This window comes from Balaenoptera borealis, assembly GCF_965194805.1.
Source record: "Balaenoptera borealis genome assembly, chromosome: 17".
Classification (NCBI taxonomy): Eukaryota; Metazoa; Chordata; class Mammalia; order Artiodactyla; family Balaenopteridae; genus Balaenoptera; species Balaenoptera borealis.
This window is the reverse complement of record NC_138876.1, coordinates 81,450,392-81,463,931: the sequence shown is the minus strand read 5'-3', so window position 1 is coordinate 81,463,931 and position 13,540 is coordinate 81,450,392. Positions and strand designations below refer to the sequence as shown.

The window sequence follows — 13,540 nt, the reverse complement described above, 5'->3', positions numbered from 1 at the left end:
CTTGTCTCTCGAATTATTGGCCTTTGAGCTGTGAGCAGCCGAACCCGAGTTCGGTAACAACTGATGAACTGAGTTTGGTTCAAAGATGAACACCTCACTGACACGGATGAAAAAGGAAGACTTCCTTTCTAGATTTTTACACCCTACATCGCGACGACGTCAGTAAATGCAATGATGCTTGGTTTACTCGGCGGGCATCTTCTGCCGCGGCCCTGGTCTCCAGGGCCCCCTCGTCTTTACTGCCTCTGCTCCCTGGGCCAGCACACAAGGTCACCTGTGTGGTCTGTTTTCCTCTCCTGTGTCACTCACCTTTATTTCTTCCATATCATCCTCTTGTTTTTGACAAACGCTTTTTCAAATTTACTGACTCGGATGCTCTGCTTTACTTTCCTGATTCCCCTCATTCTGTCATCTATAAAATGATATGTCAGGGCTCTGGTGTCATCATGAAAACTATAGATAAAAATATGATTTTAACCTTCGGTGGTCTTGAAACGGGGCATTTGTTGGTGATACAGAGGCAATGGCCCCCTAACATACTCACGCAGGATAAGGGGGAGAATAACACCAGGCTCAGCAGGAAGAGGCCCAAAGGATACTTGTTTGTTTGTTTGCTGCTTGGTTTTCTAATTTTATGGATGAGGGAGTTGAATCCTTGAGGAGCTTGGTCTGAAGCTTCATGTCTAACAGGGGGAAGGAAGGGCGAGTCCCATGTCACCTGACCACCCCACCGTGCTCCGGAATCACAGATTTCAGCAACATCCCTCAAGAAACACAGAACCATTCAGGTCTATGGAACCATATGGTATATGGAATTATTTAGCTCATAAAAAAGGAGCCAAGTTAGCATGTCTAATCATTTGCATATCGTCAAATGCTTTCTTCGGCTAATCTCTCCCACTTTACAAGTCCTTAGTGTCTGAATAAATAAGGACCTTAAGAAACCTTCAGCACCATCACACACAAATCTTCAACTTTCTGAACAACTGAAACCATCAGTGTCATAACACGCAAACCTTCAACTTTCTCCACAACTGCTAGTGGCTTAGCCATTATCTTCATGTATCTATCAATGTCAGAACATTAGGTTCGTTAAACTTAACGTGTTTACTCTTCACTTTTATACAGACATGAGAATCTAATTAGTGAATGTGGTGGTTCTTCCTACACATCTGGTTCAATGGAAGTGTTGTGAAAAAATTGGTATTTGGTCCACTTGGAAGACTCTTGTTTTGGGGAGGGTGAAATTTCCCCCTCTACCCTTCTTGAGTTCTTCAGGCTGGACTAATAATAAAGCTGATACAAGACAGATGAACAGGAGAAAAAGAAACAAATCTTAATTCGTGCACATGGAGGTCTCACAGAAATGGGACCCAAGAAGTGGCCAAAGCAGGAAGCCTTTATACTTTTTAGAACAAGAAACAATACATTGGTGAGGAATTGACGGGACAAAGAAACTTGGGTTTGGGTGCTCAATTAGTGAAGAATCTAAACAGAGTTTGGGCTTGGAGGAGTCAACTAAAGGAGTCACAAGATTTGTTCATTCAGCTTTCTTGGCCAAATTCCCTATCTCTGGAGATAAGGACATCCTTCTACCTCTGGATGCAGGGAGAAGCACCTTTCACATGAGAGACTGACTTCCTGCTTCAGGGAGACAGAGAGGAGGGTCAGAGTGTCCCTCTTGCGTTGGCCGTTTCTTAAGTAACTTTAATTCAAAATAATCAATCAAGCAGACACGAACACACCATTGTAAAGCAATTATACTCCAATAAAGATGTTTACAAAAATCCATCAAAATAATTAACATTGATTACTTTGAGGCATAGTTGGAGGCGGCCCACCCTGGGTCCCAACAGTTCCAATATGAAAATTTAAATTCAAGAGCTTACTTTTACCTTTCTGATTCCTAGATACTGATTCTCTCTGCGGGCCTCAACCACAGGCTGACCTGGCACTTACAGATCCCTCCAGCATCCGAAGGTGGGGTCCCACCTGGACCAGCATTCCTCAAAACCTATGGTGAGACCTCCGTCTCATTCATCAATGTCAGGAACAAAAGGCATCCACAGGGATGCCTGCCTTCAAAACACTAAATTCCCATCTGGCAAGATCCTAATGACAAAGGAAAGCTCTGTGTTTAGTGAAGCAGTTCCCTTTTGGTCCCTGTTTCTTGGCAGCTGTACCCTGGGGCCACTGCAGTTCTGGCTTCAACAGTGCCCCTTCAAAATCACAAAACCCTAAAACAAACACGGGTTCAAATGCTCACACACATAAAACAAAAATGCTCTTTTACCTCTTGCTTATTCCATGGAATGGGACTGACTTTCAATCTGAGAGAACAGTTAAACTGAGGTGAAGTTACCTAATTTGTCCTCATGCTGCGCATTTTTATAAGCTACAGCACTCGGGCTGCAAAACACAGCTGGATCAGTGAAAGGCAAACACACTTTTCGTTAGGAAAAAGCCCCATGAAAAATAAGACATCTCAGAATCCTTAAGGACAATGGTCTAGGAGCCTGAATGCGTGCCATGATCCCTTCCAGATTATTTTCTGGGTCTAATTCCTATCAGAAAGTAAATGGTAACATGAGAAAGGGTAAAAACAGTATAGCTTTGGACAGTCCCCAGGGCAGGTAGGAAGCCACTGTGTGTGCAGCTCCTGCAGGCACCAGGGAGAAGGTGGGGATGCTTCCCCAGACCCCCCAGCACCCGTTGGGGGGAGACTGGGGCTTAGAAAAGCAAGGTTTTAGTCACCACCCAAGGATGTGCAAATCCAAGTGGTTTTTGGGGGTTTTTTGTTTGTTTGTTTGTCTTTCCTATTGTATCAGTTAGGCATAACTTAGGCTGCAAGTAACAAAATCTGAACCAGCCTCAAACAGACACATCCCAGAAGACCTGGGGGGCTGCCAGGCTGCAGCCCCAAGCGTGTCGTCTGGGACAAGCTTTTATGTTTCCACCCTCGGCATGTGGGCTTCTTACGCCGCATCATAACAGTGGCTTCTTTTCTTGCTACCAGAAATGAGACAGAAGAGACCTGCGGCTGAATGTCCCTGGACCCAGCGTGGGGAGGGACCTCTCGCCCTCCTGTCGTGAGTGTCCCGGGTCCAGGACCACCCGTGTCACTGGCTGCATTGGAGGTTGGGCGACTGAGGTGTAAGTTACCTGTAATCCAACGACCTACTTTCCAGCATTATTATTGTTTTTCTTTTTGAAAAAGGTGGCAGCCACCCACAGGGAACCAAGAAATACCAATCACAGCTAAAACTTAATAGTTCGCCTTTACCTATATTTTCCTATGGTGCCCTAAAAGGGTACTTTTCATTGCTTACCAGTCACATTTGCTTTGGTCATTTTTTTTAACAGAAATTTTTTTAAGAATGTTGTAATTTGTCTTTTCAAGTGCTATAAAACTCAAAGGTGAACACATCTGCTTGCGGGATCTCATTTTACAATTTCCTGTGACAACTCATCTGACTCCCCAAGGACTGGAGATTTCCACTTCTTTGTAAATGGATTTGGAAATTCTTATACAGATTATCTGCATGAGTGCCTCCACTACTTTTATAACCATCATAGCTGGATGTTTTAAATTCTTCGGGATCCCGAACTTGTCATTGTGTTAAAATGCTCACAGACTAAAGATAAGCTTTATCTGAGTGACACCAGCCTGTGACCTCACCATCAACCAATCAGAGAACTGACGAGCTGATCACCTACCCTGTGACCCCCTCCATCACCTGGCTTTCCTGAAATTCATCCTGAAATTCATCGGGGAGCTCGGGCTTTGAGCACTAGCTGTCCTGGACTCCTTGTTTGGTGCCTTAACAATAAACGCTGCCCTTTCCTCCACCAAAACCTGGTGTCAGTAGATTGCCTTTACTGCGGGCAGGCTAGCGGACCCAAGTTTGGTTCAGTAACAAGAGTAGGATATTTGTCATGGCACTTTTTCCTCTTGCTGCCAGCTCCCCGCCGGCCTTAAATAATTTCAGACCAAGGGCCCGTGGACACACAGATAAGAACGAATGTTAAATTCTGACAAATATAACAAAACTAGGGCACCGGCACTCACACCCAAGGGCAAATCCCATCCTCTTCCCAAAGCCTGTCCCATCATGGCCCCAGGATATCTAGGCACTAAAGGAAGCTCCCAGGTGGGGACAGAGAGGGCCAAGGCTGATCTCTCAGAGGTTACAACACCAGAGAAAAACCCAGCAGAGCTTCCTTGCTGGGCCAACGTTCACAGGCAGAAAGGAGCCCTGAAACAAAGAGGTCCCGCCAAAGGTGGAGCTGTCATCGGCTGACAGCCTTCAAGTGGCGGACGAGGCCTCAGAACTGCAGTCTGATGCATTTTACCTGGCACTGAAGACTAGAATCGCTCTTTACATTCAAGAATTTATTTCTATAGCTGTGCTACTGTGATTTATAAGAGATACACATTTGATCCTTGGTCCTAGCACATGGCTCCTAAAGCCCTTGGAATTTCCTAAGGAATAAGAGCAAGGAGAGAATCTTTTGTTCTCAAATAGCTCCAGCTCCTGAAATAGCTCCAGACTGATAAAGGAGAAAGAAGTGTCTTGTTATTCCTAATGGACTCCTTCCAACTCCACCAGGGTTTATGTTAATTAGGTAACTACTGGAAGCACCTAAGGATGGGGGCTGGTTGCCAGGGGAACCAACCATCCATCTGAGGTTTGGAATTTTCAGCCCCACTCCTTCATCCTCCCACCCCCAACATACTGGTAGGGAACAGGGGCTGGAGGTTGAATTAATTACCCATGACCAATGACTTGATCCATCATGCTTGTGTAATGGAGCCTCCATAAAAACCCAAAAGGAGGGGGCTCAGAGAGCTTCTGGGCTGGTGAACAGCTGGAGGTGCTGGGAGGGTGGTGCGTGCAGAGAGCGTGTGGAGGTCCGCACCCTCCCCACACACCTCGCCCTGGGCATCACTCCCATCCGGCTGTTCTTGAGTTACATATACCCTTTTAGAATAAACAGGTAATCTGATAAGTAAACTGCTTCCCTAAATTCTGTGAGATGCTCTAGCAAATTAATGGAATTCAAGTAAGAGGTCATGGGAATGTACAACCTGTAGCTAGTTGGTCCACATGTGACACCCTGGACTTGTAACCAGTGTCTTGCGGGGGATGGGCAGGGCTGTGGGACTGAGCCCTTGACTGTGGATCTGACGCCGTCTCCAGGTAAACAGTGTCAGAAGTCAGCTGAATTGTAGGACGCCCAGCTGGTGTCACAGAATTGCCTGGTGTGGGGAAAACCCCAAATATTTGGTGACCTGAAGTGTCAGAAGAGAGTAATGTAGACGAGATGTAGATGAGAATCACAGGAGTTTTTCCTTTAAAAAATACCATATACTTGGGCTTCCCTGGTGGCGCAGTGATTGAGAATCTGCCTGCCAATGCAGGGGACACGGGTTCGAGCCCCGGTCTGGGAAAGATCCCACATGCCACGGAGCAACTAAGCCCGTGCGCCGCAACTACTGAGCCTGCGCGTCTGGAGCCTGTGCTCTGCAACAAGAGAGGCCGCGACAGTGAGAGGCCTGGGCACCGCGATGAAGAGTGGCCCCCGCTCGCCGCAACTAGAGAAAGCCCTCGCGCAGAAACGAAGACCCAACACAGCCAAAAATAAATAAATAAATAAATAAATAAATAAATAAATAAATTTATTAAAAAAAAAAAATACCATATACCAAAAAAGAAAAAAGAAAGAAAGAAAAAGAGAGAGAGAGGAAGAAAAACAGAAAGAAGGAAAGAAAGAAAGAGAAGGAAAGAAGGAAGGAAGGAAAGAAAGAAAGAAAGAGAAAGAAAGAAAAGAAGGAAGGGAAGGAAGGAAGCAAGGAGGGAAGAAAAGAAAGAAAGAGTTCCTCCATGTCTGTAAGCAAAACTTCTTGGAAAAATGTATAAAAAGCAACTATTCCGCCTTCTGAAGAGTGTGGAATAAAGAATGTCGCCCCCCATCCAGTTCCGCGAGGACCGTGTCATCTGCCACTGCAGTCGCTGCGTACCCCGGAAGGAATTCAGGACGAAGGAGAGGATGGGACACTCTGCGCTCTGGGAAATAGGCAAGCTGGCCCTTAGACAGACATATTTCAGGAAAAAGCTTTAGGGACGCAAACACCGGCATCTCCCCACACTTAGGAAAGCAGCGACAGCGTTAACCGGGAGGTGAGCTCCCCGTGAGCGGGCGCCCTCCCCCGGGAGGCGTGCTTGCCGGCCCGCGTCCCCGGCCGGGATCTACGTCCACCCGCCCCGGCCCTGCGTCTTCAGAGGCGCCGCTCCGCGGGCTGCGTCCTCGGCGAGACGCTGAGTGAGGCTCAGCTCACAGACCTGACACCGTGCGTTTCCTTTCAGTCGACAACAGCATTCCCCGAAGCCTTCACTTTCCGGACTAGTGTGAGGTTCCCTGGGGGAACACAGCGGCGTGCGGCGGACACAACACCATCTGAGGCCAGCTGACCTGGATGCGGATCCAGACTCTTTAGCATCCCTAATTCCTCGGTGCCTTGCAGAGACGAGGGGGACGTAAAAAGCGAAAAGAAGCAAACACAACAGAAGCCAGACGCAGCACCAACTTCACAGCACTTGCGGCGCCGCAGGAGGGCCCACAGCCGGGCAGCAATTCCGCTGCGATGGGCTCGGCCTCAGAGCCGCGCCGGCGCCCCTTCCCGGGGCCGAGCGTCGGGAGAGCCTGCCCCGAGCCCCGCGGGGAGGGCAGCCCGTCAAGGAGGCCAAGAGCTGGCGTGCGCGCCTCGGCCGCAGGGGCGCTGGTGGGAGGGCCACGGGGAAGCAGGCGGCCTCCCTCTGGGCAGCAAGGGCCGCCCCAACCGTGCCTGGACCCTCCCCGGGGGCAGCGGGAAGCCACGGGGACATCACACAGGGCAGTGTCCTGACCACACCTGTTTTGACAGACAGTCTGCGTCGGACGCCCAGGGGACCAGACTGGAGAAGATGAAGCCGGCGGCCGGGCGCCGGAGGAGTGACCCGGGGACCGGCAGTGAGGACAAAGCGCAGAGCGGAGAGGGGTCCAGGGGCTGGTGGAGGCACTCGACCAGCGTTCGGAAGGGAGTCTGGGGCTAGAAAGGGCTGTTTCGGGACCCTCCAGGGTAAGGCCGTCGTGGAAGGAGCCTGGGAGGGGCGCCCAGACCTCCCGGGGAACAGAGCCCCATGTGTTTAGCCCATCGTACCCTGAGGTCTCCGAGCCGGGACGGCCACAACCTAGGTGTCTGTTCCACCAGTCAGCACAGGGCCCCGCAGGAGACAGGGAAAGGCGTGGCAGGAAGCAGAGCCTGCTCCAGAGGACCTGGACTCGTGTTCACCCGTGGCTGCCGGGGCGCCTGCCCTTGGGGTCGGCCCCCGGTGGAGACGCCAGGCCTGTTCTTAGGCGACAAGGTGCCACCCAGAGGCAGCGCCAGCACCGTCCCCAGGAGGCCGTCGGGGGCTCACCCGGCTCTGCCCGAGGACTCAGCCCAGAAGAGACTCACTCCGGGGCACTTGGTGTCTTTCCCAGTCAACCACATAGGAAGGTCCTGAGGACAAAGGCCTTTTCACCTCCCCCCCGTGGTGCTCACAGCAACGCCTCGAAAATACCAAGCTTTCCACCAAGGCTTGTCGCCCGGGCCCTGGCACGTCGGCATCACACCATGCTCTGCCGATGGGTCACAGGCAGGGCAAGACATTGGCCACATCAGCGGGTCCACATCTTCCCCTTTCTCATCAGCTAGAAGCACCAGAATTAGAAATGAAAGCTGTGTTGCTCTTAGTAACACGTGAAATGCAGGAAAAAGAGATTAAATAAACTGAGTGCAAATCCTAATAGTTTGTGTAAATGTGTTTCTAACACCACTTATTTTATTGTTCTTTGATGAACTGAGCTACAAAGCTTCAGGCAGCACCTCCAGCAGGTGAGGCTCTGAGGACACACTCAAGGGCAGCCTGCGTACTCCTTCCTTCCTGGGAGCCGCCGGGGGGACGGGACACTGGCCACCTCCGGCTCCACCGGCTGCCAGGTGTTGCAATATTGGGATGAGTGAGCGCTCCCAGGCCAGAGCCATAATCCTGGGAGGGGACAACTGAGGAAAAATTTGATGGGGAAGGTCCGGTTTTCCTTAATACACGTTATCATTTTCGCTTTTTGTGAATATGGATTGTAAATACCCAGACATAACTAGTCAACAGGCAAATATTCAAATTCAGGTAGAAGACCATCCCTGAAGTGTAGGCCAGTTTTATTGGCTTTTTAAGATTTCCTTCACTCGGTCTAGATGGGGTCACTGACCATGTGAACAGCGCTGCACAGACGCTTCGGCTCAGCCAGTGACGAACGATGGAGCCGTAACTAAATCGCTCCACCCTCTGAGCCTCAGCTCTCTTAGCTGTAAAATAAGGGTTGTCTACAATCGCCGTGAATCTCCAGAAATTCTAACAGTGATTCTGTGATGGAAACAAGACAGCTCCCGCCCCGCTGTGTGCGTCTCCGCTGCGGCTCTAACCGCTTCCCGGTCGCACCGGTGTTTCCATGGTCCGGTTCTCCCACAGAGAGAGCTGGGGGACCAGCGCTGGTTCCATCCACCATCCCTGCAGCCCTGGGGCAGGGTCAGCCACTCTCCGTGCCTCTGGGCCCAAGTCCCCCACTGAGTGGCGCCCCTGTGCTCCTCCTCTACCCCGTGGGCACCCCGCCCCCGCCAGGGCTGGGGCAGCCCAGAAAAATGGCATTCACACACATGCCCGCACATCTGCCCTCACCTCCCACTCGTATGCCCTTTCGTTCTCAGCAAAACCACAAGAAACAGCAGGCATGACTCTGCAAAGAGAGACAGAAAGTGAAGAAGCCGGGCCTTCACACCTGCCCATGAGGCTTCTTTATTAATCAGGGTTCTTTATTATTTATCTGGACCTCTCTTTAACGCAAAGTCTAAGTTATAAGATAACAGCTTCACGGAACGTCAAACAGCACTTGAAAGAGCATACGCTTAACCTAAGACCCGCAAAACGAAGTAATTTACAATGGTTATGAATCTGGTGTGAATTCTTCTGACGGTTTCGTTACGTTGAGCCATTAAAAGAAACTAGTATTTGAAAAAAGAGTCAACTCTATTGAAAAGACTGATTTCGTTCATCAACCTTTTAGAATATTCCGTTTGAAATTCATTACAAAGTAGTACTAGATTTTTAGACCCACTGGCCTTCCTCTGCGTCCAAGAATGTTAATACTTCCTGAGTAAGTCTAACCAGTACACTCATAAGACGATACCAAAACAGCACCAATTACGTGTATCTTGCATCAAGAAAGAAATCATTCCTGAGATGCTAGAAAACAAGTACACATAATAAGTACAGACTAGGAACGAGACAGTTTGCCTGAGAATGCCAAGTGCTGACCCCAAAGGCCTCACAGGGTTGCTTTTACAAAGAACATGGCATTCTGTTTTGTTTTGTTTTGTTTTCAATTCATGGACCATTTTACAAGTGAGCACACTAAAACTGAACTGAGTACAAACACATAACATCTGCTCCAGATACTCGTACAGAGTAGGAGTCCAGAGCATTTGTACCATAACCCACTGAAAGAATAAGTGGATGAATATTAAACATTCTCAATAATGCAAAGTACCATAAAAATGTTTCTCTTCGTGGCAATGCATTTAAAATTGTCTGCTATTGTAGGATCACTTATAAGAATACAATATCCAAGAATTTATTTTGGGAACATAAAGAAAGAAAAAAGAAAGAAAGAAAGATAAAAGTAAAATTTTGTTCTCTTAACTTTTACACATTTATTCTCTTTCTTAAAATATTTTTAGGGGCTTCCCTGGTGGCACAGTGGTTACGAATCCACCTGCCAAGTCAGGGGACACGGGTTCGAGCCCTGGTCCGGGAAGATCCCACATGCCGCGGAGCAACTAAGCCCGTGCGCCACAACTACTGAGCCTGTGCTCTAGAGCCCACGAGCCACAACTACTGAAGCCCGCATGCCTAGAGCCCGTGCTCTGTAACAAGAGAAGCCACCGCAATGAGAAGCCCACGCACCGCAACAAAGAGTAGCCCCCGCTCGCCACAACTAGAGAAAGCCTGCACACAGCAACGAAGACCCAATGCAACCAAAAATTAATCAATTAATTAAAAATATATATATTTTAAAGTATTTTTAAATGCTAAATGCTTTTGGCCAATTTCTTATTAGCAACAAATTCCAAATAGTCAGTCAGCAAAAATATGTTTTGTCCTACTTTTAGATTAGAACAAGCCTTTCACTTAGGACGCATAGCCCCTGCCAACATCCCATAACTGCACAATTTGAAGTGTAAAAACTTAATAAACAGAAACCTCAATTAAATAGAGCCGGGAGGCCGGAAGGGGGCGCTCTCATGCCTGTGCTGACAGCAGAGCCCAGCAGGAAGAAGACAGGCTCCTGTCTCCTGGCCAGGACTCGGCCAGTGACAAGCCACGGACCCTTTGTTTACTACATCCCTCCTGAGTTCCTTTCCCCTCTATAAAAGGTCTCCTTCCCTTGCCCTGCGGGGACTTGCTGTGGTTGCCATGGTTGCAGACCCCGAATGGCAATTCTCTGCTGCTCTGAATAAACCCACCTTTGCTGGAGAAATATCTGGCAGGCTATTTGTTTCAGGTCGACAGAAGCACAAGTGACCTCCACAGTCACTGATCTTATATTTTCATCTGAAGTCGGATTATGCGGTAGAACTAATTTCATGACTACCAAACAGCTGGAGAAGACACAAGAACAGTACTAAATTCCAAATATCATTTTGTCTTCCTCTTTTTAATTCCCATCTGTTTGCTGAAAAGCCTACATCTCACCCAAGTATTTATAAAACAAATACAGATTATAAACAAAACCAGATTCTAGATTTCAAACAAGCTTACGTATTTTGTTTTTCTTAGATAGATTTGTGGCAAAGATCAGGTCTAACAAAGCCTGGAAGGGCGCCCTGGGTGCAGCGCCTGCCCTGTGGCAGGCAACCCTCTGTAGCTACTGTACCGCGCTACCAGCGCATCTGCAAGAGTGGGGCTCATCAGCGCCGCCCACCTGGTTTTCCAGCCAGCCATCCAGCCATCAGTACAAAACCACAAGGCAGTCACATCGACACCAAAAGCTTTCCTGGTCCAAATGCCGGGTATGTGATCTTAATTATTCTCTGGGTTGCTGCTAATCCAATGGCTATTTTCTCATGTGAGTTTATCATATTTATAATTAGGTTAATGTAAAAAGTTAGATTTAGGTCCTTAGAATTAGATTTAGAATTAGATTAAGGTAAAAAGTTGAAAAAACAAATCTCACAAATTACCATTTAAGGCATGAAATTAAATTTTAAATTAAATTAAATTAAATTACCATTTATGCCTAAGAAATCGTTTAAAGTTGGAAAGAGGAGATTCCCCACGCCGTAAGGAAGAAGCCGTGCAGGTCCCGGTAGAGCCTGAGCGGACGCCTTCAAAGGCTGCTCCAGCCTCAACGCCTAACCAACAGCAGGGATGGGGAGTGGCCACGTGAATATTATGAACCAAAACAAAAGGGGATCGATCAAAAGCCACCAGAAGGAAAGAAGAAAGGAAAATAGTTTCTCTTCAAAGAATTGCTCCTGCATCACGCATCTGTGTATATCTTCCCCTTTACATCTCCTACCTTTTATAACAATGCTACACTTCATATTTGCAAGGCTTAATATCTTTATCACTTTTATAGGGATTGCCTGCGAGGCAAACATTCACTGCGAGGCCGGACACCGGGCACCCTGATGGGGAGAGAGCAGGAACACGACCCCCCAGAGTCCCCGCGTTCCTGGAACACGCACAGTTGTGGGTGGGCAGGTACGGGTGACAGAGATGGAAACGGAGGCCCTGACAAGACCACAGGGGGCACTGAGAGGAGACGGGAAGATACGTGCAGAGAACAGTGTAACAACGGTGGACCTGACATCCACAGACAAGGGGCAGCCGTGCAGGCTAGCGATGGCGTCAGGGGCGCCTCGCGGAGAAGGGGACACTGCAGGGGTCCCGTGAGCCAGGACGAGCCAGCATCTGAAACCCAGAGGTTTGAGCTTTTCCCGGCACTGACTCAGCAAACTGAGAACAAGGGGTGGGTCCTGGGAGAACAGAGAGCAGCTGGGAGGGGGCGGGACCAGCTCAGATGGACGAGCCCTGGCCCCTGAAGGCGGTCTGAGCCCATCCCAAGGACCGTGGACACTGCCTGGAAAATCTCAAGCAAGGGAGTGTGACAACACAAGTTGTGTTTTAAAAAGATCACCCTGTGTGATATTGTGTAGTATTTTACTTGGCCGCTGCAAAAGATCTATGATGTAGTCAGCTCAGATAAATTACCTTATATATACAATATCAGATATAGATATAAGGATTTTGTATTTTATAACCTTTTCAAAATGTAGTACCAATCTTAGTAGAACTGGGGTTAGGAAAGAGGCTTAATGAGGGGGATTTGGTATTCCTAAGGGACATATATAAAAGCTATGCATTGTACTCTACAATAATCATGTTTGCAGAACAGTTTTCAGTGCAGAAGCACTTAATTAAAAATCAAGTTCCCTAAGCAAGCAGGAAAGCTTTTCAACTTTCCTTTAAAAGTCAACAGAATCTCAGATGGCATGATTATCTACATAGAAAATCCAAAAAATTGACAGAACAACTCCTGGAACTAATAAGCAATTACAACAAGGTTGCAAGTATACAGGTTACTATACAAAAGTCAATTGCTTTCCTATATACCATCAACGAACAAGCGAGATTTGAAATTTAAAACACAATACATTTACATCAGTACCCCAAAAATTAAATCCTTAGGTAAAAGTCTAAAAAATACATACACAAAATCTACCAAATTCTGATGAAAGAAATCAAAGAAGAGCTAAATAAATAGATATTCCATATTTACAGACTTTTGAGGAAGACTCAAAATCGTCAAGATGTCAATTCTTCCCAAAATGACCTACAGATTCAACACAATCCCAGTCAAAATCCCAGTGAGTTATTTTGGGGAGACTGACAAACTGATTCTACAATTTATAAGAAAAGACAAAAGACCCAGAATAACCCACAATACTGAAGGAGAAAAACAAAGTCAGACGGCTGATACTACCTGACTTCAAAATTTACTGTAAAGCTACAGTAACCAAGATAGTGTGGTGTTGGCAAAAGCACAGACAAATAGATCAACAGAGCAGAGTAGAGAGCTCAGACCTAGACCCACACATTTATAGTCAAATGATCTTTGACAAAGGCGCAAAGTTAGAATAATAGAGAAAAGATGGTCTTTTCAACAAATGGTGCTGTAACAAGACACCCACAAAACCAAAAAAGAATCGAGACAAAGAACTTATATCCTTCACAAAAATTGACTCAAAATGGATTATAGACCAAACGATAAAATGCAAAACCATAAAACTCCTAGAAGATAATATAGAAGAAAATCTAGAGGACTTTGGATTTGGTGATGCCTTTTTAGGTACAACACTAAAAACGCAATCCATGAAAGAAAACTGATAAGCTGGACT

General features: G+C 47.4%; 1 protein-coding gene and 2 long non-coding RNA genes across 20 annotated transcripts in view; 2 read left to right on the top strand and 1 right to left on the bottom strand.

The window, feature by feature from the left end:
- LOC309614531 overlaps positions 1–13,540 on the top strand; it is a 267,051-nt gene that overhangs the window by 8,841 nt on the left and 244,670 nt on the right. The window lies entirely within an intron of this gene.
- The window catches only part of LOC309614518 (uncharacterized protein), a 368,580-nt gene that overhangs the window by 327,953 nt on the left and 27,087 nt on the right, over positions 1–13,540 (bottom strand). For 4 of the 18 annotated variants that reach the window (XR_014236224.1, XR_014236225.1, XM_082363023.1 and 1 more), the window contains exon 1: positions 6,345–6,460. The exons of the other annotated variants lie outside the window; for them this stretch is intronic. Coding sequence is in view for 2 of the 4 variants with exons in the window: in XM_082363023.1 (XP_082219149.1) it covers positions 6,345–6,381 (37 nt within the window). In the remaining 2 variants the exon portion in view is untranslated. Of the gene's footprint in view, positions 1–6,344; positions 6,461–13,540 lie in introns of those variants that run through there. 18 annotated transcript variants of the gene reach the window in all.
- Positions 7,055–12,449, top strand: LOC309614530. The gene is made up of 2 exons (XR_014236243.1): positions 7,055–7,120; positions 7,253–12,449. It is a non-coding gene; the product is annotated as an uncharacterized lncRNA (long non-coding RNA).